Genomic DNA, 25,879 nt, shown 5'->3' with positions numbered 1-25,879 from the left:
GATAGAAATAGTATGATTACTAAGGTTGTTGAATTTCTATTTTATACAAGTTGTTCTACAAGAATGTCGAAAAATAAATATGGAGTTCTATTCAAAAAAAGTACTAATGATTTTGAAATTTCGTAAAACAATGACTGCAAAAAAATTATTTTTATCCCGTTACATATGTCCGTTGAAATAGTCCAATTTTCTGTCCTGAGAAGTTTCTTTCATATAAGAATAAATAAAGCAGATATTTGAATGATCCCATTTAGCTAGTCTATCCTACATAAAATGTCAATTTGACAATCATTGTTATATTTAAATATAAACAAATTGTAAATAACTTTATTATTATTTACAAATATTAAATAAAAAAAGGTATGAAACAATAGCAAATTATATTAACTCATAATTGATTTATATAGATAAATTGTAAACTGTAATACTAAAATAAGCATATTGAACAAGTATAGATTTTTCCGCAATAGACTATTTTGAGATTGTATCTTTCTCATTTATTCCTTTACTTTCTTTATTATCTTTCTCATGTACTTTTGGTTCCCATAAACTATTTCTTATAAATCTTTGTGCTGCATTTTTATCTACACGTGGCATAAGCGTATTTTTATCATTGATTTGTTTAGCACGTTCCATTGACTTTTTTAATCTATCATTTTCATTTTTTATTTGATGTTTTGTAGGATCAATACCTATATACAAGAAAGAAATATAAAATAGAAGTAAAACTTTAAATCATATTGTTCTATTAAAAATTTGTATATGAATATTTACCTTCAGCACGTAAATACATCCAGAACATGCTATTAAGACTATAAGACATTAGTAAGTTGTATTTTATTTTGTCGCTATTAGAAAGTTTGTCATATATAGCAGGATCATTAGCAAGATTAATTCTATTTTCGAATCTTAAGGTTGTTTGGTGAAGTTGTTTTAACCTCGAAATGAGCTCCATGTCGTGTGACAGATCCTCAAAATCGGCATCCATATTTGTTTTTAAATATTATTGAATTCTAAAAATAATAATTCACATAAATCGTATAACAAAAATATAAAGAATATTTACTTTACGTTTATCCGAATTTAAAATATGATTTCTTATAGCAATATGTAATCGTAACAAATTAAACCACTATTATGCGCCTTTTTAATAGCGCCATGTTGAATAAGTAAATTTGTAAACATAAAACTTTATTTCTATGAATAGAAAAGTTTGTTAATTTGTTTATAACTCCATTCGATAGAAAAATGTTTAGTGTTATGTCTATTTTTTTATATAAAATATTTAAAAGAATCTCATAATAAATTAACAATGTAAAAACTAAGCAACATATTTTACATCAGAGGATCACCATGATGATATTTAATCTATGCTCAAATAACCTAACAGATAAATAAATTGTCATGTTTGCTAAGTATTTTTATAATATTTGCCTTTTTACTTAGTCATTAAGTTATTAGACGATCAATGTCTGTAATTTCAAATGTACTTTAAAAGATCATCAATGAAACTTGGTGTTAATTATTAATTTTGATAATTGATAAAGCACACAAAAATCTTTTTCATAAATAAACATATTGAGAGAGATAAGTGAAATGGTATGATTGCTTAATATTTTTTTTTCATGGAAAAATTTGATTTTAAGTCCAAGAAATTTGTCTAAGCAATTTATATCATTTATTTAGCTTTTTCAGAAAATTTTTTAAAGTTGTATATTAATTTATTGATATCATGGATGAACGTTTACGTCATTATGTAGATATGTTGAATGAAAATGAGATTTCTATTCGGAATAATGCTGGATGTGTACTGTCAAAACTCTGTGAAAAGATTTTACATTTTCCCGAAGAAAAAATTTATCGTATAATTTATCTCAATGATCCTGATGTCGTAGAAAAGTTACTTCCAGCAAGTGGTGCCATGGAATGTTTATTTGAAATAGGTTTTATAGAGGTACAGAAAGACATAATAAAACATAAAACATAAACTAATTTATATATTTTGTTATAAATTGAATAAACAGGATGGTGATCGTCTTTGTCTTCCAAAGACTGCATTACTCACAAAATTGGAGACTTTACAGAAGTTACTATCTTCAATTGTTAAATCGAAATTAAACACTACAAATTTGGATCAGAGCCAAACTGTTGTAGAAGCAACAGAATCATCAATAGAATTATCAACAGAAAACGAATTTTTTAATAGAATTATTAAACAGTTTTATAGTGTTATGCGATATGAAGATCATGACTTACAAGAGGAAGCTAGAAAAGTAATACCAGTTGTGCAATTGGAAATCAAGACAATGGAAAGATTAAGAAAATTTCAAAAGTAGAGATATTAATGTTCTCTTTTTTCCTTTTTCATAATTATTTATATAAATATGTTCATATATATATATATATATATATATATATATTTTCACAGGAACATGAAACTTGCTGCACTTAATAAAGAAATGAAGTCAGACTCAGCTTTAAAAGAAGATTTAGTAGGTTCATTAGATTTATTTTTAATGGAACTTCTGCACTGGTTTAAATATGATTTCTTTCAATGGATTGATAGCCCATTATGTACTAGCTGTTCTATGGAATGTTCATATGAAAGTGTAAGACCTTCTTCAGATCCAAGGTGTTCCCGTATAGAAGTTCATAGGTATTCATTCAAGTGATTAATACATACGTTTGAAAATATATCCTGTTATCTATGAAATGGTATTTATTATTCTTAGATGTAATTCTTGCAATGCAATAGTGGAATTTCCGCGGTATACAGATCCAGAAGTATTGTTAACTTCTAGATGTGGACGTTGTGGGGAATGGGCAAATTTATTCACACTTTTTTGTCGCTCACTAAATTATGATGCAAGACTTATATATGATGTAACAGATCATCTGTGGACAGAAGTATGTACGAAATAGTATGTACGTATGTATGTAAAGTTATACATTACTATTATAATTGTCAATAATTTCTCATTCTTTCATAGATATGGTCTGTTACTGAAAATAGATGGATTCATGTAGATCCATGTGAAAATATAATAGATCAGCCATTGATGTATGAACGTGGATGGCATAAAAAATTAAGCTATATATTAGCTTATTCACGAGACGAAGTTCAAGATGTTACTTGGCGTTATACGCGAAATCAAATTGATGTAATGGCAAGGAGAAAAAAATGTTCAGAAGAAAATTTATTAAATTTACTTCAAACATTAAATGAGGAACATCAAAACTCTGTAAGTTACAGCATGGCACGTAAACAATATGTTATCAAACGGCGTCTCCAGGAGCTTGTAGGAATGCTTAATTTTCCAAACATTTCAAACAATGATGACGATAATAATTACCATGGAAGAACAACAGGTTCTTATGCATGGAGAATGGCACGAGGAGAAATTGACCAGGTATAAAGAAATATTTTATCACATTTGCATCCATAATTTCTCAATTAATTATTGTTTACCCTTTTTTCAATTTCTTTTTAAGCGCAATGTAAAAAAAAATTATATATGGGATATTTCCAAAGGTGGCAAATCATTTATTCTTCAATATTTTATTGTTAAAAATGTATATAAAGTTATACATTCTGATGGCTATATCTTGGAACAGAAATCTGATTGGCAAGAGGGAGTAAATAGTGTTGAAGGTGGCATTTTTCATAAAATAGAAAATGATTGGAAGGTGGCATATTTATCTCGTTCAGTAAATGCTGAATACGGATACGTAAAATGGTCGTTTGAAGTTCGAAACCCAGATTTATGTATAGAGACATTTAAATTACAGGCAAAAACTAAAATTTTTCATGGTGCAAATATTTCTTGGGAAGTGGAAGGCTTTTTTCCTTCTATAAAGAAAAAAAATGCTTCCATAATTATTCCTATTTGTACATGCAATGATTTTGCTACAGAAAAATTAAAAGGAACAACAAAATTAAATATTACAGTAAAACTTTCTGGTGGGGAAGGTGATCTTGCTTGGCAACATGCTCAATTATTTAGAGAAAGTTTAAAGAATACTGAAGAACCATCTATGATCGTTACTATTAAACTCAATAATCATAAAAACTAATGTTTGTTTAAAGTCAATAAAAATATTAACAATATGCCTGCATATGATAGGTAAAAGTTCCTATGTATTATGTTGTGCATTCGAGAATTTGATTTTATTGATAGAAATAATTCTACATTCCTTTAAGCTCATTAATAAATTGATTATACATGAATAAAATTACATAGAAATTTATCTCGACTTATAAACTTATTAAAAAATTAAAATTAATTTGTTTCTCTTTTTGGTATTTAACGCCAAAAGAAATTAATATAATTAATACTTATGTATGCTTATGACATACAGGAATTTAGAGAAGGATTAAATGAGGAATAGAAAAACATTTTTAAAACAAAATATTTAGTATATTTTTAATACATAACACGTCGCGAATAAAATCGTCGACTAGATATTTATTCCTTAAGGAACACGATTATTTAAAACTATTCCTATTAATATTTTAATAATGGTTAAGCAGTTCTCTAATATCTCTACAGAGAGATGCAAAATCTGGTCTCTTATGACTATGTAAGTGCCAACATGGATACATAAGTTTGACGTAAATTTGTTGCGGACAAGTTGGTGGACAAGGAAGCCTAGTACCTCTTTCAAGAGCTGCTAATAATTCTGCACTTCCTTCTTCTATACCTATCTCAGAATCACTGATTTCATTTGCACTTTTATCTCTAACATCTGAAACGATACCCGGTAACTTTGGATCTTTACCTAAGCCAAATGTTTCATACATTGTTACACCAAACGACCAAACATCTGAACGTGGTGAAAATTTTCCATCTCTTAAACTTTCAGGTGCATACCTATAATATAATAAAAATAATTGTTTCATTTACAAGAAATATTATTAATGGAAAAAAAACTTTTAATAATAGGCTATAAACAGAATAAAGGCGAAATATACAAATATAATATATATTAACCATTTTATTGGGAGATCTCGATTAGTTTGAAGTATGTAGTAATCATTTTTTCCAGTTACTTGAGCCAGACCAAAGTCACTAATTTTCACCTTACTCTCATCTGCAACCAAGATATTTCTTGCAGCAAGATCTCTGTGAACAATACTTTTATGTCCTAGATAATCCATACCAGTGGCAATATCTAAGGCAAAACCAAGTAATTTTTTATGAGTAAGTGTTTGTCGATGTAAAGCTAAGTAACTTTGAAGTGATCCATGTTTTACAAATTCCATTACTAAACATACTTCAGGTTCTGATATGACACCCAAAATTTCTACGACATTTGGATGTTTTAGAGTCTGCACAATAAAAATTAAAATATAAAAATAAAGAGAATAAATAAGCTGTGAATAAAAACAAAATTAAAAGAAAAATAAAAAATCGATACAATCTGATTCACCTTCATAATAGATATTTCTCTTTCAAAATCACGTAAATCGGCTTCTAAAGCACGAGTTTTCAACTTTTTTACAGCCACTTGTTGTGGTTCTATATCTTTTCCGCCATCCCTTTCCAGTATACCTTTATAAACTTCACCATAAAATCCTTGGCCTATTCGACCTTGTAGAATAATATAACAATCCGCATTCAACTCAAAAATATTTTGCATTCGAGTGCCATCGTCGCTTACACTACTACAATTATTATTAACTATGCTAACGTCGCCGATACTACCATCATGAGTAATACGAAGAGCATGTGTTGTACGATCTGAACAGTTAATAACACCTGCCATTGATCGATCGTTACAACTTTCTATATCTCTGGCTGTACTTTTTAACCAACTTAAATAATTTGAAAGTTCTTCAGCACTACCGGTGTAACTTTCATTAATGTTAATTAATTCTTTTGTGTCTAAAAAAAGAAAAGATAACTGAGTGATTTACTTTGCATATAATAAAAAATATGATCTTTTGTACTCACTGTCATCGATATCATCCCAAGGTAAACTAGTTCTATCAGTAATAAGACTACTTGCATGTGATTCTGAATTTATGGATTTATCGTCTATTGTATCAGAATCATCTTCATGTATATGATCAGAATCACTAAATAGTTTAGGAAATGCAGTCGCATATGCGTGCGTTCTTCTTGAATTGTATACTTGATAGAGAATTTGATTGATATCACGCATTATTGCTTGAGGCTGTTTTCTTATACCATTAGATTCACCCCAACATTCTAACATTAATTTATAAACTTCTACTGGACAGCTACTTGGTATAGGCAAACGTTTACCACTTTCATAATACTGAAAATTTGTTGGATGATTAAGTATTAATATAGGACATTTTTACTCTTAATTTTAAGATTTAGTTTGTTATCATAAACCTTTTTCACAATATTCAGGTCATGGTATGTGGGAGGTTCTGCTCCCCTTGAAAAAATTTGCCAAACTGTAGTGCTTACAGCCCATATATCTGTTTGGAAATTACATTTTGCAATTTCCGGATTTGAATAAAATTCAGGTGGCAACCAATGTACACTATGTACCATATAACAGAAGTGTCATAATTATAATATATTCAAAAATTGGTCACAAAACTATATTGAAAAAGCATAACATAAATTCGTATAGAAAACTTACTCCTTATCTGTATAAATAAAAAGACCAGGATCAGCTAATTTAACTATGAAACTATTATCTGTGTGTGCATGAACAAGAAGTTTTTTACATCTAATGTTTCCATGAATAACACCATTTTCCTCCTGCAAGTGTATCTCAAAAATTTAGTAAAGAATAAAAAACAAACTAAGATTATAATTAAAAGAGCAGATGAGATATAAGTACCAAATGCCATAGTGCATTGGCTAAACATGCAGCTGCTTCAACCATATCAACTGTTTTTATAGTTTGTGGAGAAGTGCTACGTAAGTATGCATCTAATGGTCCAAGTCTTACTAATTCTAATAACATTCCAATCGCTGGTGTTACAGTTAAACCATACAGTCTGTAAATCAAAATAATTACTGATTTCATCAAATATAAAAATAACTTGAAATAAAAATTTGTATAGCTACCTTACTAAAGCACCTGATCTCAATTGACCCCATTTTCCAGCTAATTCTAAAAATTCTTTAGTGGAACACCATTCTTCTTCTTTGAGTATTTTTATAGCAACTTCCAATTTTTTTCCTTTCGTAACACGCCACATTGCCCTATGCAATCTTGTGGCCGGTGGTTGTACATTCAAAGATTCGCTATTTTTTGAGAACACTTTATAAATTTGCAATTGGTCACGAGGAACACAACGAGGTCCACTTTCCAAAAGAGATGCAATGATTTCTTCATCGGCAGCAACCTCATTTCCCACATTTTCTGGTGCACAAATTAATAATGGTGATTTATCTGCAAAAAAAAATGAAAAATCTTAAATTCTGGTAATAGTTAACATAAAAACGAGAGAGAGAGAGAGAGAGAGAGAGAGAGAGAGAGAGAGAGAGAGAGAGAGAGAGAGAGAGAGAGAGATCATTAAACATACCATATTCTGAAGGTGGTAAACATTCTAAAAGATATGGTTGACTTTCGGGATCTTGAAATGAAGAAATAAAATGTCCTAAAGATTTATATCTTTCTATATTATTTTGTATAACAAATTCGTTAACAGCAAGTTCTTCTATTCTTTGTGACATTAGATTTCCATCTTTGCCACAAGAGTCGAAATAATAAACATTGTATTCTGTCTCACTTTCACGGAGTATGTAAGATCCGGGACGATTGGCACGTTTTTCTTCAAGTTTTCCATATGCAAATTCCCTTCTGCCAGAATAATTTTACTACTTTTTCCTTTTCTTCAAAATTATAATCTATTTCAAGAAAAGATATGATTTGTAAAGGTAATTCTGATAATAATGACCTTACCCAACTGGTCCATGACATTTTAGCTTATGTAGCTTTTCTAAACTTGGTGTAGTGACATCTCTACACAAATTAAAAGTCCATTTAATAGCCAAACGATAGTAGCCATCCAAAGCAGAAACAAATGACATAAGAAGATTACTAGTTGGAAATTTTAAATACGAGGGTATTCCATTTTTTCTTGATACTTCTACAGTATTGTCTTGTCTGTAATAAAATAATATATTACATTACATATAATACAGATAATGTGTTCTCGTGTAGATCAATAATACAATATAAAAATAATACTATTGAAATAATAATTATTTTTGTTAATAAAATATATGATTTTTACCTTATGGAAATAAAACAAAGATCTTCTATTGCACAAAGTTGATTCCAAGCACCAGATTCCGTTTCACAATATTTTACTTCATCAACATTTACCCTAAGTATTACTTTAGATGGAGGATTTGGAATACCTTTATCCATTAAAGCTTTATATTCCTCATATGGATAATTCGGTGCCATGCATTCAAATTGTTTCAGGTACTGTTCTTTTACATAAGAAGCATCATGTCCAGAAATACGTCCAAGTGCATTATGTATAGGTTTTTTTATAAAAAAAGCATGACGTTTAATACATTCCTTTGGAATATATTTCTTGTACTCTGATTCTACAATTTCTCTTGGTATACGTTTTTCAAGCATCACTCTGCAATAAGTTATATTTAATAATGCACACTTTATTTATTTATGCATTAATATGTTCATTATTATATAAATATATATATGTATAAATTTACACACACACACTTAAAACTTAGATATATATGTACATATATATATGTATATATATATATACCTATACATATCACTAACACCTAATCCAATCAATTCACGTTTATGCCTTTCATAAACGATATCTGGTACTTTATTTTCCATTACATCAGAACGAGCTTGTTGAAAATAATAATCATAAGCTCTTTCGTCTATGCGTTTTAATGTTTGTAAACTGGCTGGTTTGAATCTTAAACGAAAATCAAATTTACTTTTTTCCTTATTTTCTAATTTGTAATTTGCAGGATACCAAAGTTTGGTAGCATGATTCCGTAAAGCAAAAAGATGCCTTGCCACAGGACCTATCCCAAATATTTTGCATATCTAAAAGTTTACATATAGAGGTAGTATAAAATCAACATTAAATTATTAAAATTGTTATATAAATTATTTTTTAATGAACTATACCTTTATACAAAGATCTTCAATTGACCATCCTACTGTATACGATATATTTAGTTCTTTCTCATCCGTTACCACACTGATTATTACTAACCTATTGATGTCCATTATGTTTTTTATATTTACAATTTTATTTTATAATTATATCATTTTGAAAGAAGTCATTTTTATATACTTTCATTTATAATTATTTCTTACACAAATTAAGCCTCAATAATGAGATAAGTAAATAGATTAAAAATTATTTTATAAACTTCATTAAATGAGAGTAACCTTTGATATATAAAAAGAGAGCATTATTATTTTCAAGAAACATTATTATTCTTTACAGAACACTCAATTGAAAACTGATGTTTATAATCAACTGTTTGCACTTTGTTTACTTTATGCACTTGATTGCACTTTTTTTTATATCTTATTATACACTAGTGTATTCAATATATATTTCTTATTTTCATGTCTATGATTAATTTAAAATTCAAAATGTAATTTATTGAAAATATTGGAACAATTTTTGATCGAAGTAGACGCCGTGATTGACGTTGATAAGTTTTCTTCTTTATTGTCATATCTATCAAGAATTGTATCAATGATATTATGTTAAATAAGTATAAGTATAATTAGAATACGTTAAATATTTATTAAGATAATGCGCACTTAAAAATTATTGGAATCGTTATTTCACTTATAGCAATTTCACTAATTTTATTTAAATTTTATCTCTATAAAAAACGAAGATTTATATTACTGCAAACACAGATTCCCGTAGATATAATTTCAAGTGCTCGAAATTCTTTGAACATCATCTAGCGGTGAAACTAGTAAGTAAATATTTTGAATGCGCCCTTAAAGATAGACTACATATCTTACATGAATGTAAATGTAGTGATGATCAAATATGATAGTTTATTCAGTTAATGTAAAATTATTGACATATTTAATTATTATCCATTATAATATATTATCCATTATAATATACTAATTAATAATTAATATTTCAAATATTTATATTAAATATTAAATATTAATAATTAATATCATAAATATTTGTTTTAAATATAGAAACTTATGTATACAAGTATATTTTATTGTCTTTTTATACATATTTAATATAATGTATAAATAAAGAATTATTACTTGGATATATTTAATAATTTCTTTTTACTTTTTTCTAACCAATAAGATATCTGTTGTTTTGTAGAAAGTTGCTGTTGTACTATAGTTATCAATCCAATTACCCATTTAACACCTGGATTAGTCTCTGTGTCAATATATCTGAAAAAATATCAATACTCCGATTATCTATATATAATTATAACATATCAAAATATAACTTTTATTTATATATTATTTACTTTATATATCGTGTTACAAGTACAGCGATAAAACTTGCCCAACTTTCAACTTCATTAGGAAATTGAAATACTGCCTTCTGAACATTTCTCAATGCATTAGTGACATTTTCAGTAGTTAAAGCACTTAATGCAGATGCACAGACCACATATACAATATTATTGGAAGATGATCTTCCACCTAAATATAATGCTTTTTCTGCGCATTTATGGAAAGTCGTTAAATCTATTTCAAATAAAACTCTAGCAAGATTTATCCAGCAATTCACATCATCTAAAATTTTACACATAATTATATATATTATCTTTTATTTGACTTTTTAAATATTGAAATATATTAAATTAATATTTACTTGGGTATCTAAAAGTTATCTTTGATAGAACATTAATAGCATTGGCTACGTTATTCTGGACAAGGCTTGAATAAGCAGACAAAGCAGTGATGTGATGCCTGTACTCTACATCATTTTTATATAATTCTAATTCATTCAGCACTAGAGCAGTTAAATTTAAGTCTCCATGTAATATACCCAATGAGGCAGCTGCTAAAAAACCAGCTATCATAGGTGGCTTAATCAATATACATTGGAAGAGTAAAGTTTTAACATCATCTACTCCTTGAAAAATATGAGCCATAGCTGCCATAGCACATAATGTATTTGCTTTATCTGATTCTTCTTTGGCAAACCAATGAAGAGCTGCTTCATAAGTAGTATATGATTCCTCATATCGTTTTGCTGTAATTTTACAAATAAATAAATTGTGATTATGTATCTTAAAAAGAAAAGAAAATTATACTTACCTTTAAAAAGACATAAAGCTAAATGACATTGTGAATTGAAGGTACTATTATTTACACTTTTACATAACTGTATAGCTTCTTCATATTTGTTAAGACGTATAAAAATTCGTGAAAGATTTATACAAATAAAATCTTTCTCCTTTTCGTTACATTCATGTAATGCTTTAGTAAATTGTTCTGCTGCTGATACATATAATTTTTGTCTTTCCAACAATAATCCATAAGTGTTGAGCGCATATGCATTATTCGGATTATGCTCTGTAAATTATTAAAATATTAAAAAGTCTTTTGCATTAAACAAAATTAATGATTAATAATTTTATAATTAAATTCTAATGACTATAAATTTAATAATTACCAACCTATGTACCAAGTAAGCAAATCTGTTGCTACTGATACAGCATGCATATTTTCTATGGTATAAGTATACAAAGGGTCTGATTTATTAGTATCAACATCTAACAATAATGTTAGTACTCCATGAGAATATCCTAAACATGCTTCATTATGATATCCTAATTGTGCCGAATGTCTAAACAAATCTACTGCTTCACGATACTGTATTTTTTCTGCAATTATGGCTTGTCCAATCCAACTATTCATATTTGTTGGATCTGCTCGTTGGGCACGACAAAATGCTTCATTAGCTTTGTATATATCTCCTATAATGAACAAATAATTATTTTATAAAATAATTTCTAATATAAATATTTAATAATTTTATATATTTGTGTATGTGTGTGTGTATATATTTATTTATTATTACCAATATATAAATATAAAATTCCTAAATTGGACCATACTAAAGCATTGTTAGATTCTCTGCTAATTGACATAATATAAGAATGCTGTGCTAAGGCATAATTTTTTATTTCCGAAGTCATACAAATAATTGCTAAAATATTCCAATGTAACCATGATGTTGGGCATAACTTTACAGCATATTTAGCAGCTGAAAGACTTTTAATTGCAATATCTTTACGATCGATGGAAGGATTTAAGAGCAATTGAGCGTAGTAACAGCAAGCTAGATCATGCCATAATAATGCAGAATCTTTAGAAAGGGATAGTGCACGACAATAAGATCTGAAATTAAAAATTCCATAAATATATTAGATTAGTATTAAATTAAAATTTGAATATTTAACCAAAATATAAAAATATTTCATACCTTGTTGATAATAGAAATAAATCTACTCTTCTAATAATAATATATTTTTCGGTACTTTTACGGTTTATCAAAAAAGGCATAACTTGAAGATAACTATATTTTTCTGACATTATTGCACTTCTATAACATACATCTCCAAGTAACTTCCAAATGCAAGATAATTTAGAGTTATTCAAAACCGCATCTGTTAAACATTCTATTGCTTGTTGAAGATTATCTCTAGCACGTCCTAGAAATTGATGAGAAATATTTTTTGTTGCTAAACTTAAACATGTCTCTGCAAGACCCTTTAGAGCAGGTATATAATGTGATTCATTGCTCAATATTTGTTTAAAATCTTCTTTAGCCTCTTCAAATTCACCTATGATCTATAGTAAGAAAATTTCTTATAAATAATTATGTAATACAATATATTTATATAATAATAATGCGTTCACAGTAAGAAAAATGCATGTTATTATAATTGTCTAGACAAGGACAAATCGTGCAAAACTTAATAATAGAACATAAACATTTTTAATCATTAACATGTATTAAACATTAACACATTAATACTCTTTAAAATTACAAAATCATACTAACCAATTTAATATTTGCAACTTGTATCATAGAATATAAAGACCCGGGGCATAAATCTAATGCTCGTTGATAAGATTTTAAAGCTGACTTATAAGCACCTCGTGACCAATACGCGTCTGCTAAAGATTCCCAACCATGACTAAATAAAGTAGAAATTGAAATTAAGTGTTTAATAAAAGTAAAAGAACATATATTATTTAGTTGTTTATACTATACTTATCACCGGGATCAGCTCTAATGACATGTTGCAATGCTTTAATAGCTTCAGTTGCTTCTCCTCTATCTAAATAATATAAACCTAATTGTAACCATGCCCATTTAGGACCACTGCTATAGGCTGTTAATTTTCGCAACAATTGTATATTAGCTTCCTACAAAAAAGAAATATTTTCATTAATAAATTGCCATTATGTATTATAATCAATATAGCTTATTTCATATTCAACAGAAATATTATACATACACTATTTTTAAGTAATCTCAATGTTGTACTTAAACCAATACCAGCTTGTTCTGAATTGGGATTAATCTGTAGTGCTGTTTGGTAGCACTTTCTTGATCGTTCTATATCTTTACAATGTTCGTGATAATAATGTCCAAGATAAACTAAAGATTCCCAATTATAACGATCTGCTTGTACACTATTTAAGAAAGCCATCAAACTATGATTATAATCTGCCATCTCCCAATATATTTTACCAAGCAGCGACCAACTTTCTGAAGTTTCTAGAGCAGATCCAAGAACATCTGCGGCCTCCTCTAAGTGTTTATGATTTTTTAAAAATAATGCTCGTAAAATGACAGCTTCAACTCTTGTATCAGACTTTGATTCCAAGTTACTCAATTCATCAAGAATATCATCATTATTTAATAACACATTGATCCGTGCAAGAAAAAGATTTAGTTGCACTGAAGATTTCTCTGCCAACATCTATTTTTGATTAATATATGTTGATATATATTATTGGATAAAGAGATAAAAAAGAATGTTATAGATTCAATATATTCAATATTCCTGATTTATATATAAAAACTAATCAAATAAATATGAAAATATTTATACCATAACGTGTGTAAACAAAAGCATTTACTCATGCAATTTAACACTAAAAATAAATCTTACTTCTTTGCATAATTTTTCAGCCAATTTCCACTTTTCTACATCGTTGCTTCTACTAAGTGACTCAATTAATAATACTTGAATACTACACCACATAATAGATCTACGAGTTATAAGATTTAATGCTTCTGTTGAGGCACTTTCCACATCTTCCCAACAATATAATTTCTTATTTATTTTGCTCAGCATAACATACCCATGAAATGATTGTGGTTTTATTAAAACTAATTGATTTAAAATTTCACGTGATTTGATTAAATTACCACATGAGTCTAAATGTATTGCTTCAGCTAGAATACCAGCTTCAGATTCATTATCAAGTTTTCTAAGTGATTCATAGAACGGAACAATATTAATATCTACATTTCTCTTATTATATATGTTTTCTTCATAGTAAACTTTACATATCCATTCTGAAATAATAAAGTAAAAGATAATTGAATTTAATATATATAATTAATATTATATATATATTATATATATATATATATTTAATATTTAATATATATATTAATATACCAAGAGGGCAAATATCTTGTACAAATTCCTCGTGCATTTGTGTAGCTTCATGTAATAATGTAATTATTTTATTAGATGTATATAAAAGTTTTAAATATTTTCTATAATAATCTTGTTTGTTAACCACATTAGTATCTTTTATCACATTTGCTAGAACATTTTCTAATATGTCTTTAAATTGGAGTATATTATCATATTGTTCTGTTAAAACATATGCCAAAGTTTTGTTAATTAAACTTTGCTTTTCTTCATTGACTTTTTTACGTAAACAATTTAATGTTTCAATGCCTTGATTTAAGTTTAAACTATCTTTCTTAAATAAAAGAAGATTAGCTATTTTTTCTAGAATGGATAAAGCATTGGACATGTCACTGAAAGTAAATTTATAATATTTATATAAAACTAAAATCAACAAATACAATCATTATATAAGTTATGTTAATGAACTACTTATACCTGTCTAATTCTAAAAGTTTACAATAACTTTCAATCAGCTGATTTAACACATTACAATTATTCTTTGATTCCTTTTCATAATACGTTACTAATCCTTGCCAAGCCAACGGATTATTTGGTTGTATATCAATTGCTTTCTGGAAGGCTGCTGGAGTGTAAGATTTGCATTCTTCTACTTCAAGCATAGAAGCACCTAATAAAATGAGTGCTAGATAATTGTTCTTATCCTTTTTTAATATTTTCTTGCATTTCTTTATTGCTTCTGAATATTCATTTTGTTTATATAAGTTTCGTACTTCTTGTAATACTGCTTTACTTTCAGCTGACATTTTTATATAGATCGAATAATAATTACATTCATTTATGAAAAATATTACTGAAAGGACATTGTTTAACTATATAAAAAAATAACTGATTATAAAATAAATAATAAAAATTACACACATATACATATGTATATATATATATATATATACTTAAAGCAATTTCCACGGTAGCCAATGCTGCCAACCATTAACAACTTTATAATATGATTGATAATTGTATTGTATAAATTTAATTGAAATTATAATTACACATTTTATTTAATATATTAATTAATATTTATTAGTATAATCGTTAGAAGCAGAAATATTCTTACTTCAATATATCCTAAAATAAAAATTAAAGCTACGTAGAGATTTATAATTCCTTTGGTTTTCTAATAATGTATAATAGTTATACAGGGTGTCCCCTATTAAATGATTAAGCTTAAAATATGATTTTAGGACCTCAAAACAAAAATTTTTGTTTAGAAGTATACTTGCAAACGTTTCGTTCAAGAGATATTAACTTCCATAAAGTTTATTATTAGGAATGAATAATTTTGAAATAATTTAGGTTTATTTTCTTTAATCCTTTACAATAATCAAAATTTTAATTATACAATATTTTATTTAAAGTGATACATAATCTCTAGCCTGGAGACGCGTTGTACTTATCGATGAGATTATCGATCATGATATATCAGCATATTCACTAGACAAATGAAAGCATGATTTTCTAGTTCATGCCACGAAAGCATTCAATGAAGAACTAACAATTATTTGGTATGAATGGACGGAGCTTTGTTTACAATACAAGCCTTCTTCAAAACAAAACAGAGACATTTTGATATTATTCTTTCATATAGTCAATACCTCTTGACCGAAGCGTCTGCAGCATACATATCTGCAAAGGAAAATTTTTCTTATTTTGAGATCCTAAACTCATTATTTTAAGTCTGGTTATTTAACTCGAGTATATTAACACCCTGCATATATCTATCTTTCTATATATCTAGAAAGAGAAGAAAAAGAGATATTTATGAAAATATTAAGAGCAGAACAACATAACCTTAATTTAAAGATTTTAGATTTGCAAAATGCCTCGTTTACCATTACATCCTTCCTCGGGTACAGGAATTGTAACTAACTTTAAAAAATCTATTAGATTTGTCCGATATGGTTGTACAAACAGACCCTTTTATCATATTGTTGTTATAGATGTAAGTTAACAATCATTTAGTATTTTTATTTTATCTTTAAGTTGAAAATCAAAGTAATGATTTATATTTCAGTTATTTTAAAAATATAATATTATATTTAAAATATAATATAAATATTCACATGAGTTCTTAATTATTTTTATTAAAGATACTGTTTTATAAGAATTATATACATAATTATTTTACGTATACTTCTGTCATCTTCAAATACAATAAATTATATAATTTCCAGACAAAACTGGGACAACGTATGGCTCCTATTGAACAACTAGGTTCTTATGACCCAATTCCAAATAAATACAATGAAAAATTAGTTTCATTTAATTTTGAAAGAATACAATATTGGCTTGGACAACAAGTATCTGTCTCTAAACCAGTAGCTGAGTTATTAGGACTAGCTGGTTTCTTCCCCATTCATCCAAGGACTTATATGAAAGCATGGAGAAATCGAAAAGCTAGAGAAAACTCTAAAGTAAATGAAGAAGAAAAACAAGCAGTTACCAATTAAATTGTTTCTTTTTTTATATGTATTGTAAATAATAAGTAATATGAATAAAAATAAGCAATTAAAAATTGTAAATATTTTTAAAAATTAGATAAAGAAATCACACACTTACAACAAAATCATATTTAGAATATAAGTATATTATATATAATGTAATAAACTTATTAATGAAAATGAAAATAATTAATAATTTAAAGAAAATAATTAAAATCTCTAATGTTAATGAATGTTTTCTCTCTCTCATTGAATATGCGGGTATATATGTAATTCAATAAAATTCAAAATTCATTTATGTTTAAAACTTAAGAATAATTAATAATAAAATAAAATATTTTATACAACTAATAAATTAATATAATTTAATGATTCTTATTATCTGTGTAAGTTTTTCTAAGGATAAAATAAGAAGAAAAAAAAACCTTCCCCAGGTGAGGCTCGAACTCACAACCCCGGCATTGCTCACAGAGTAACTGTCTTATAAGTACCGTGCGCTAACCGATTGCGCCACTGGGGACGTGTGGTTTGAGTTTTCTTATTATATCTTATATTGCACTATATATTAAAATTATTGTTAATTCATAATTATAAACTTTCATGATAATTTATATTACTATCCTTATTAATAGATATTAGATAAAAAATGACAAATGCTGTAGAACTAATCATTTTAAGAATCTAAAATAAAATGTACATTTGATAATGCATATTTTCCATCGTCAAATTCATTTGTAACGATAATAATAATCTTGAATTAATTTACATAATATCGTTAATAAAGTATCAAAATTATTACAAATTTCGATATAACATTATCATATTAAATTTTATAAGTCATTTTATCCTCATATAAATTAATGATATATAATTGTAAGAACACACTATAATTTACAATTAATCGTAAAATCTTTTATTAGAGTTACCTCAATATTTTTGCATTTTTATAAAGTGAAAATTTTTGTGTATATTATTACATAAAACTAATTTTTTTAACGCGTTTTTATTATATGTAAATTTTTAGTATATATGACTATACAATGAATTAATATGGGTAAAGGATGTTGGAGGGTAATAAAAACACAATTATTGATTATTGTATTATAAAAGTTTACAACAATTTATAAAATATGTATTGATACAATTCTTATTATTTATTAATACATTTAATTCTATTTCTACACAATTTTTTTTTTACACGACTTTAGAATAATATAATTTAAAAAACAAAAACAACTCTACTTTTTTACTATATATTTTAATTTAATACAGTTTAAATAATGTTTATTTTAAATATTTTAGTTTAAATTCAATTCTGTTAAAAGCATATTTCCATTATAAATATAATTTCCTAAAACGGTACATATGTATTTAAACTTTAATTTTAGAGAACCCTCTCAATTTTTTAATCTTTTGTCTGGGTTGCGTCTTTTTGTGTGTAGTGTAAGAGTCAAGCTAAAAAGCGAAAGAATGATACATATAGGCAGTCATCGTTCTGTTTGTAAAGAGAAAACATTAGAATAAAGCATCATTTTTTTTAGGCATTTTTTTTAGACTTTAGGCCTTAATGTGATTCATTTACAATTGAATTGTTCATGAAAGTTGTGATAGAGTTGATACATACTAATTTTTGAAGTTTTATACATGTAGTATAAAATTAATAAAATTAATAAAATTAAATAGAGTTTTCACACTGGAATTATTCTTCTATTTTTCTATATGCATTGTATTCTTTTTACGGTTTTCATTCATATGGATTTTTCAGGAACAAATCTATCGTATAAATGGAGAATTGTGTGTATATACATATATATATATATATATATATATATATATATATATCTAAACATTGAATATTTCATATATTTTTATCTTCATAAATGTCAATAGCAGTACATAATTGTGCCCACAGTTCAATTAGATCTTTTTTCTTGAGATTCAACTTGCAAAATTGCTTAAGTAATGAAGTATTTGCTTCAACAAATTCCATGCCTAAAATAATTGCAAATAAAGAAAAAAATATATGGTAATAACAATATAACAAAATTAAGGAACTATTGTATCAGTACCAAATTCCGTAGCATTTATTGTAAAATAATGCTCTATATGACAGGTTTTTTCAAAAAATTTCAATGACCATTGATATTTTAGATATATCCGGTCTGGGTTTTTTGGTGATCTTAGATCTAATAAAATTCCACCATTTCCTTCTTCATGGTCATAAAAATTTATGTAATTATTAGTATGTAAAGAATTTACAATTTTGTTGCGCAAAACATTATATTGACTATAATCAGAGATTGCTGAAATACATAACAATATTTTAAATTCTTATTTTACATAACTTAATAAGTAATTTAATATTTGAATTACCAGACATAAAAAAGGAGAAATTTTTTAACTTGGCAAGAAATTGAACCCACGGTGTCATCTCTAACATAAAACAAGGTGGAACATCCATAAAGTGACAAGTTATATCAATTACTTCGAAATCAGGATCATCCTAAATAAATAATATATAGTAATAAATTAACTAAATTTATACCCTACTATATAAATAAGATTTTAGGAATTTTCCATATCAATACTTTCAAATCCATGGTTAATTCTAAATAAAAGCTAATAGCTTTGGTTACTACATTAGCTGTATACTTATAAATTTTATCATCAATCCAATCTTTTTTCGCATCTTTAAACATTATTCCAGTTAGGTGATGTGAAAAATCACATAATTTATTATTTTCTTCCAATGAAGATTTATTCATATAGTCTTCTTTTGCATTTCTGTAAAAATAACAATTGTATAATATTAACATTATCAAAAATTATTATATATTTATCTATAAATAAAAAAAAGAATATATGTATATATATATAGTACTCGGCCAAAGAAGATAATTGTTGATGTCCAATGCTTTCTTGCTCTTTGAGTTCTTTTTCCAAAGCAGATGTTTCTTTAAGGAGTTTTATTTTTATTCGTTCTAATTCGGCATTTTCCATTTTTCATCACAACTTCTAATAAACTAATAAACAATAAAAATAATTTCAGATTTTACTTGCAACCTATTCAAATTGTTTACTTCGCAGAGTAACCATACAGTAACCATCTATTGGCAAGATTAGTAATCATATAGATTAATTTTCGCAAACTTTTGAAAATTAAAATCTCTGGATGGAAAATTGTATCAATAATTAACAATTAAAATATATCTTATACATACTATTTTTAGATGTATCAACAGATAATATTTTGAAAAAAATTCGGCGTGATTAAGAAGATTTTATTAACAAAAAATATATTATTTAAATAACGATCACGAAAAATTGGCATGAAAATTAATACGCCCAACGCGGTGTAAAAATATTATTGGTAAACATTTTGTGGAAACAATGCGCGGGCGAATCAAACTACAAGGAATTTTTTTCTTCTTTATATAATTTTTTTTTAAATAAATTATTAAGATTATCATGTAGAAAATGAAAATATTTATAAATATTCTCAAAGATAAAGGTGTTTCTTATATTTAAATGCATTTGTAAATGGTATTTAAGAAGAACAAAGGAGGACGTTTCATTCACATAAGTACGTATACACTTCCGGCTGAAATAGTACTAATCGTTCGGCCATCTGCCAATGCAGCGTCTAAAGCCACGTCATATTTAGATGCGTTAAGAGATTGGTGCACTGTGTGGTTTTATCCTTTGTGTGAAGGAATTAGTGATTAGTAAACGAAGATATGAACATTTTTCGCCTCTTAGGTGACTTATCGCACCTTTTAGCCATAATTATATTGCTATTAAAAATATGGAAAACACGAAGTTGTGCCGGTTTGTATTGTCGTCTTTCAATACTAACCATGATATATTAATGATTTCTCTATCTAATATTTTGTTACTTTTAACACGTTTTTATTGATTATTCTTCAATATTCAATATTTATCTATAATTTATTTAATACAAATGATATATAGGTATCAGCGGAAAATCGCAAATATTATTTGCACTAGTTTACACGACACGATATCTAGATCTGGTAAACACATACATTTCAGCCTACAACACTTTTATGAAGATTATATTTCTCTCAGCATCATATACAACGATTTATCTAATGTATATGAAATTTAAGGCTACATATGATCATAATCATGATACTTTCAGGTATATATATATATATATATATATACATATATATATATACACATACATATATATATATATAATCTTTAACAGTTTATGATTATAAACTACACTTTGTGTGTTTCATGTTTTATTAACAAATAATGTGTGTCTTGTATGTTTCAGAATTGAATTTTTAGTTCTACCTACCTTTGTACTAGCTTTATTGATCAATCATGAACCATCGGTTGTAGAAGTTTTATGGACCTTTAGCATTTATTTGGAGTCTTTCGCAATATTACCACAATTATTTCTTGTCTCCAAAACAGGCGAAGCAGAGAGCATTACCAGTCATTATCTCTTTGCTTTAGGTACCTATAGAGGCTTATATTTATTAAATTGGGTTTACCGTTATTATGCAGAAGATCATTATGATTTGATCGCAATTGTCGCTGGCTTGGTTCAAACAGTTCTTTATTGTGATTTTTTCTACCTCTATATTACCAAAGTACTGAAAGGCAAAAAGCTACAGCTACCTGCTTAACCGGATCCTAACATACTTCTTTGAAAGTACATCAAACTGCCTGTCAGTCACAACATAATCATCATTTGAATTTTATTAAGAGTTGATTATATTTGACAGAAGTATGCACACGCACACGAGTATGCCTCCAAATTTCCTGAAATTCCGAGTTATTCATTATTCATTATCACGCATGATTTATAATCATTTTTTGTAGTATTCATGTTTTCTACATTGTTACTAAATTTTATAAGACATGAAATCCTGCATAAAAATGTATTCTCGCGCATCAAAACTGCATTTGGCACCTTTGTATTATAAAGAAGAGATACTTATGTGACAATGTATAGGTCCATATAAGATATAAAAGAAGTGAAGTTGGATATTGGATAGACCAGTCAGGAAAATAGAAGTGTAACTATTGTCTGTAACATTTAAATTGTTATAACTTTTATTAATTAAATATGACTATCATAATATAGAATAGTTTAGTTTATTAATTTAAATAAACTATAGGTGATATACAGGTATTTTGTAATTTCCACCAGAGAAGTATTTCTTGAAAAGTGAAGTGCAAAATGGTTATACTTTGCATTGTTAAATTACTAAATTGGTAAAACGTATTATTTAAATAAGCAGAAACTAAAATAGAATAAAGTTCAAAATAATTCTATAATTTTTTTTATTATCCAACATCATTTATGAAAATTATTGTACAAGTGTCTTATTGAATGAGAAACTATGAAAAAATACATATAGACTAGTAGTATAATCTTAGAAAAATAAAAAAAAATAAAAAGAAGACTTGATTTACAGATATTGATTTATTGTTAAGCTGAATGACTACATCGCAAAGCAATATATTTTACCAAATCTGTAAAATGAATTGCTTCTGCAAGAGTCGTGGATCTACTTGTAATGTGTATTATGCCATTTTTGAGACTAGTCTGACCTACAATGACAACAAAAGGAACTAGGCACATTTCAATTACTTCTTTTGTATTCACTAATATAGTTTCAAAACCTTTTGTTCTAAGTATATTATTTAAATATATTATAAAACGACTTAACTTCTCTGTATCTGAATCTGTTTCATTACTTTCTTTTTCAATGCAAAAAGCAACTTTATATGGTGAAATCTTTGGATGTAACAATATTTGATTAGATTTACCATCTTCATAACTGTCAGAAAGTAATGCCAAACAACCCCAATCTAAGGAAGCAACATGTTCAATTATATGCACATCGGTAATATCATATTTAGAATTTGTAGCCTGCAAATAGATTAATTAGGTAACTATTTTTCTAGGTTATATAGATTTTACATATTTGTTATATGAAAAAGATAATACCTCTACAAATAGTTTGTGTACATCGTGTTGATAAATAATGGACTCTACAATAATATTACCAAAAGGAAATAATACTTCAATGTCAATTATTTCACGATTTTTTAGTTTTCTCGATTCTGTAAGTAGAAATCTTGAAGGGTTTTGACTAAGCTTGCGCCACCACATTTTCCTTTCTCTTTGTTTTTTATAAAATAAATCTTTTGATTGAGAGTTATGTGCGAATGTAATAGCCTTTGCAATTTTATGAGAGGTCACTTTATATTCTAATGGCCAAATTAATTGATTCCAAGAAGTTTTGGAATCTTCTATCATAGCAAGTCCATAAGGTATTTCATTTATATTCATATTATTTAATACTTGTACAGTATGTTTAATCCTGTCTGTTGTAGTTACAAAAACATTGTATGGTGACATAGTGACACAATGTAAAAACCAATGTGCCTCCAGATTTCTAAGAAGCATATTACCTTGCAATCCATAAGTGAATCCATTCTTAGAGAAGTTTATGAATGTTGTACCTATAGTTTTTAGAACATGTTCTATACTCATGATTTATTCTTAAGATTTTGCAAAGGTACTATAAAATATTCTTCTTCTAAAACTGCTGCATTTTTTAAAATTTCCCGACGATTATTAATGTCCAGCACCTTGTCCTCTCGTAAATATAAATTATTCTCTTCTAAAGGATTGTACAGTGGTTGAACTTCTTCAGGTATTTCAAAATTTCGTAAACGTTCGGAAAAATTCACAGCTGCTTTTAAGATCGCAATACCACGATCATTATCATATCCAATTAAGGATAATTTTTCAAGTTTATTTATCGTTTCTTTATTTATGATAGACTCGCTAATCTTTGCTTGATCTAATTTCTTGAGCACTGTACTTTCGCAAGTACTTACATGTCGGTAAGATGCTATTTTTAATCTTAAAAATGAATTACATCTGCATCGATAAAGTTGCAATAAAATATCCATTTAATCACTTATTATTAACAACAAAGAAAAAATTCAAACATACTAATCCATCGGCACTTATTTCAATAATGCAAGCAACCCAACTTCGGAAGACTGGACACGCATTGTTATAGATATCGTATGTATCTATTGTGCCATCTATCATTGAATCATGTAACCTTGAATCTTTCTAAATACATGTATATTTAATCTGAATATGATATCCCAAATAATTAGAAAATTTTACGTGTTAATATAATAAGAAATATTTTCTTATTTATCAATTAACTTATTAATTTTCAATTCTACTTTCTTTCCAATATTTGGACAAGTTTTGAAAAATTAACATTTCTAACGTTGTTTTCTTCATCGACCAGAAACCAAATTTGAATTTGTGTTCATAGTATTTGAAAGTAATATAAAAATTTCCAATTTTAACGTACATTTATATTTATAACATTTCACATTGACATTATTATTCGTTTATTCTATATATCAAATAATTTGTTTAAACAAATTTAGAACAAAATGCGTAATCATCTATGTATGTGCAATAAATAATTGTTTCTTTATTGCAAATGCATGCAATAGGTAGTTCAATCCTGAATTGAGATAGATAGGATGGCATAATTAAATTAAAAATATATAGATTTTCTTTAGGATTTGTTATTACATGATTTCCAAGTTTATTTGGTTCTTTTTTGTAGACTTCTGGAAGATTTATGACATTTATACGTGATGGACATTTCTCTTTAACTAAAAATGAAAACGCTTTGGGAATATAATGCAAATTTTGTTATTTGATATATTCAACAAAATGCTTGTATATTAGGCAAGCAACGCACATCATTTTAGTGCATTTTATTCGGATCGTTAATAATTTACTGTTAATATTACAAGCGTTTCTATTTTTCTTTCTCTTTTTTTTTTTTGTATGTATGATTATGCGGCAATTAATTATTGTTCATTAAATCTGTCTACATTATCGTATATCATATACTTTTCATATATTCACATATAAATAATTATCCAAGGATTAACTTTTGTATTATGGTATAAAATATTGATAACGTTGCATTTATGAAATATATCAATGTTTCAAATCATAATATCGCTATGAAAGCAATAACAAAATAATTCATGATTAAGTTTCCTAATAATAGCGATATTGCCGAGCGTGAAATTTTCAGTAGAATTTTATACTTTTGCATGGCACAAAGCAGTATACATTAAGATAAATACTGGGTTCTCACACACTATGCACTTTTATATATCTATAACAATATCGAATTCTCTAGCACGATTTTATTTTTCTCCGGATTCTTTCTTTCTTTCTCACGCATTTATTCGTCTCATTCATTCATTCGTCTTTTTTTCTCCGCGTGCGGCACATGAATCCATGTGTGCGTAAAAAAGAGACATATTTCATCGCATCGATACGTATATGTCAATGATTATTAGAAGCTTCATTCAGAAATATACGATTGCTACATTAATTCTATAACACATCTATCTTTTGTTCATTTCACAACATAAATAATTTATATTCATTATTTGTCAGTCAATTTCAGTTCTTCCTTAAACTTGTTTACAATATATCGATTTTCATTAAAACTATTAATTAAAACTGAAATTGTTTTCTATGTTTTTATAGTGAGCATTATAAAGTGTTTTTAACTTAAAATATAGCAATAGTGGCTTCAGTACTCAATGATAACACATGAGCATATAGGTGTACCTCAATAGATGCAATAAACTTGCATTAATACGCAAATTAAAATTATGATTATTTAT

At 26.9% G+C, this 25,879-nt stretch overlaps 9 protein-coding genes and 1 non-coding gene across 18 annotated transcripts; 3 read left to right on the top strand and 7 right to left on the bottom strand.

The window, feature by feature from the left end:
- Positions 1 to 341: 341 nt before the first annotated feature.
- On the bottom strand, positions 342 to 1,358 carry LOC118444555 (nuclear nucleic acid-binding protein C1D). Of its 3 annotated transcripts, none has more exons than XM_085661460.1 (3): positions 1,340 to 1,358; positions 775 to 1,013; positions 342 to 692 (listed from the first exon to the last, which is right to left on the bottom strand). In XM_085661460.1, the coding sequence occupies exons 2-3, from the start codon at positions 986 to 988 to the stop codon at positions 472 to 474; spliced, it is 435 nt and encodes a 144-aa protein (XP_085517586.1). In that variant the 5' UTR covers positions 989 to 1,013; positions 1,340 to 1,358; the 3' UTR covers positions 342 to 471. The 3 variants fall into 3 exon arrangements, with proteins under 3 accessions (XP_085517586.1, XP_035728821.1, XP_035728822.1); XM_035872928.2 differs by lacking the exon at positions 1,340 to 1,358 and adding an exon at positions 1,067 to 1,188 and having other exon boundaries at positions 344 to 692; XM_035872929.2 differs by lacking the exon at positions 1,340 to 1,358 and adding an exon at positions 1,072 to 1,183 and having other exon boundaries at positions 344 to 692.
- A 64-nt stretch (positions 1,359 to 1,422) lies between these two features.
- On the top strand, positions 1,423 to 4,248 carry Pngl (N-glycanase Pngl). 2 transcript variants are annotated; one of them, XM_085661459.1, is made up of 7 exons: positions 1,423 to 1,599; positions 1,761 to 1,954; positions 2,025 to 2,332; positions 2,429 to 2,656; positions 2,733 to 2,907; positions 2,991 to 3,410; positions 3,493 to 4,248. In XM_085661459.1, the coding sequence occupies exons 2-7, from the start codon at positions 1,763 to 1,765 to the stop codon at positions 4,072 to 4,074; spliced, it is 1,905 nt and encodes a 634-aa protein (XP_085517585.1). In that variant the 5' UTR covers positions 1,423 to 1,599; positions 1,761 to 1,762; the 3' UTR covers positions 4,075 to 4,248. The 2 variants fall into 2 exon arrangements, with proteins under 2 accessions (XP_085517585.1, XP_035728817.2); XM_035872924.2 differs by having other exon boundaries at positions 1,687 to 1,954.
- A 186-nt stretch (positions 4,249 to 4,434) lies between these two features.
- Positions 4,435 to 9,887, bottom strand: hop (tyrosine-protein kinase hopscotch). 3 transcript variants are annotated; one of them, XM_085661457.1, is made up of 14 exons: positions 9,121 to 9,887; positions 8,738 to 9,036; positions 8,228 to 8,587; positions 7,894 to 8,097; positions 7,721 to 7,791; positions 7,514 to 7,588; positions 7,053 to 7,380; positions 6,823 to 6,982; positions 6,619 to 6,740; positions 6,363 to 6,516; positions 5,955 to 6,282; positions 5,431 to 5,885; positions 4,992 to 5,329; positions 4,435 to 4,871 (listed from the first exon to the last, which is right to left on the bottom strand). In XM_085661457.1, the coding sequence occupies exons 1-14, from the start codon at positions 9,220 to 9,222 to the stop codon at positions 4,514 to 4,516; spliced, it is 3,354 nt and encodes a 1,117-aa protein (XP_085517583.1). In that variant the 5' UTR covers positions 9,223 to 9,887; the 3' UTR covers positions 4,435 to 4,513. The 3 variants fall into 3 exon arrangements, with proteins under 3 accessions (XP_085517583.1, XP_085517582.1, XP_085517584.1); XM_085661456.1 differs by having other exon boundaries at positions 4,436 to 4,871; positions 7,514 to 7,791; positions 9,121 to 9,886; XM_085661458.1 differs by lacking the exon at positions 9,121 to 9,887 and having other exon boundaries at positions 4,436 to 4,871; positions 7,514 to 7,791; positions 8,755 to 8,776.
- Positions 9,888 to 10,218: 331 nt separating this feature from the next.
- Positions 10,219 to 15,560, bottom strand: LOC118449943 (superkiller complex protein 3). Of its 2 annotated transcripts, XM_035885171.2 has the most exons (14): positions 15,410 to 15,552; positions 15,114 to 15,306; positions 14,658 to 15,028; positions 14,142 to 14,551; positions 13,482 to 13,949; positions 13,235 to 13,389; positions 13,022 to 13,157; positions 12,440 to 12,807; positions 12,035 to 12,354; positions 11,631 to 11,930; positions 11,269 to 11,526; positions 10,820 to 11,203; positions 10,470 to 10,740; positions 10,219 to 10,389 (listed from the first exon to the last, which is right to left on the bottom strand). In XM_035885171.2, the coding sequence occupies exons 2-14, from the start codon at positions 15,296 to 15,298 to the stop codon at positions 10,248 to 10,250; spliced, it is 3,768 nt and encodes a 1,255-aa protein (XP_035741064.1). In that variant the 5' UTR covers positions 15,299 to 15,306; positions 15,410 to 15,552; the 3' UTR covers positions 10,219 to 10,247. The 2 variants fall into 2 exon arrangements, with proteins under 2 accessions (XP_035741064.1, XP_035741063.1); XM_035885170.2 differs by having other exon boundaries at positions 15,114 to 15,560.
- Positions 15,561 to 16,099: 539 nt separating this feature from the next.
- Positions 16,100 to 17,282, top strand: mRpS16 (mitochondrial ribosomal protein S16). The gene is made up of 2 exons (XM_085661543.1): positions 16,100 to 16,638; positions 16,871 to 17,282. The coding sequence occupies exons 1-2, from the start codon at positions 16,516 to 16,518 to the stop codon at positions 17,144 to 17,146; spliced, it is 399 nt and encodes a 132-aa protein (XP_085517669.1). The 5' UTR covers positions 16,100 to 16,515; the 3' UTR covers positions 17,147 to 17,282.
- Positions 17,283 to 17,563: 281 nt separating this feature from the next.
- Positions 17,564 to 17,657, bottom strand: TRNAI-UAU (transfer RNA isoleucine (anticodon UAU)). The gene is made up of 2 exons: positions 17,620 to 17,657; positions 17,564 to 17,599 (listed from the first exon to the last, which is right to left on the bottom strand). It is a non-coding gene; the product is annotated as a tRNA-Ile (tRNA).
- A 664-nt stretch (positions 17,658 to 18,321) lies between these two features.
- On the bottom strand, positions 18,322 to 20,483 carry LOC118449948 (uncharacterized). 3 transcript variants are annotated; one of them, XM_085661577.1, is made up of 6 exons: positions 20,359 to 20,483; positions 20,019 to 20,160; positions 19,726 to 19,921; positions 19,511 to 19,640; positions 19,207 to 19,440; positions 18,694 to 19,129 (listed from the first exon to the last, which is right to left on the bottom strand). In XM_085661577.1, exons 2-6 carry the CDS (start codon positions 20,135 to 20,137, stop codon positions 18,996 to 18,998), a joined length of 813 nt encoding a protein of 270 aa, XP_085517703.1. In that variant the 5' UTR covers positions 20,138 to 20,160; positions 20,359 to 20,483; the 3' UTR covers positions 18,694 to 18,995. The 3 variants fall into 3 exon arrangements, with proteins under 3 accessions (XP_085517704.1, XP_085517703.1, XP_035741077.1); XM_085661578.1 differs by lacking the exons at positions 18,694 to 19,129; positions 20,359 to 20,483 and adding an exon at positions 18,322 to 18,592 and having other exon boundaries at positions 20,019 to 20,299; XM_035885184.2 differs by lacking the exon at positions 20,359 to 20,483 and having other exon boundaries at positions 20,019 to 20,298.
- Positions 20,484 to 20,748: 265 nt separating this feature from the next.
- On the top strand, positions 20,749 to 22,582 carry KdelR (ER lumen protein-retaining receptor). Its single transcript, XM_035885158.2, has 3 exons — positions 20,749 to 20,965; positions 21,110 to 21,299; positions 21,444 to 22,582. Exons 1-3 carry the CDS (start codon positions 20,875 to 20,877, stop codon positions 21,799 to 21,801), a joined length of 639 nt encoding a protein of 212 aa, XP_035741051.1. The 5' UTR covers positions 20,749 to 20,874; the 3' UTR covers positions 21,802 to 22,582.
- DNApol-gamma35 (DNA polymerase subunit gamma-2, mitochondrial) lies at positions 21,767 to 23,681 on the bottom strand. The gene is made up of 2 exons (XM_035885156.2): positions 23,133 to 23,681; positions 21,767 to 23,054 (listed from the first exon to the last, which is right to left on the bottom strand). Exons 1-2 carry the CDS (start codon positions 23,679 to 23,681, stop codon positions 22,611 to 22,613), a joined length of 993 nt encoding a protein of 330 aa, XP_035741049.1. The 3' UTR covers positions 21,767 to 22,610.
- Positions 23,678 to 24,252, bottom strand: GatC (glutamyl-tRNA(Gln) amidotransferase subunit C, mitochondrial). Its single transcript, XM_035885159.2, has one exon. The coding sequence runs from the start codon at positions 24,104 to 24,106 to the stop codon at positions 23,678 to 23,680; it is 429 nt and encodes a 142-aa protein (XP_035741052.1). The 5' UTR covers positions 24,107 to 24,252.
- Positions 24,253 to 25,879: the final 1,627 nt, after the last annotated feature.

Source organism: Vespa mandarinia, chromosome 15 (assembly GCF_050613455.1).
Source record: "Vespa mandarinia isolate Hongniang chromosome 15, ASM5061345v1, whole genome shotgun sequence".
NCBI lineage: Eukaryota > Metazoa > Arthropoda > Insecta > Hymenoptera > Vespidae > Vespa > Vespa mandarinia.
Note: the sequence above shows the minus strand (reverse complement) of the source record. Positions and strands in the feature narration are given on the sequence as shown.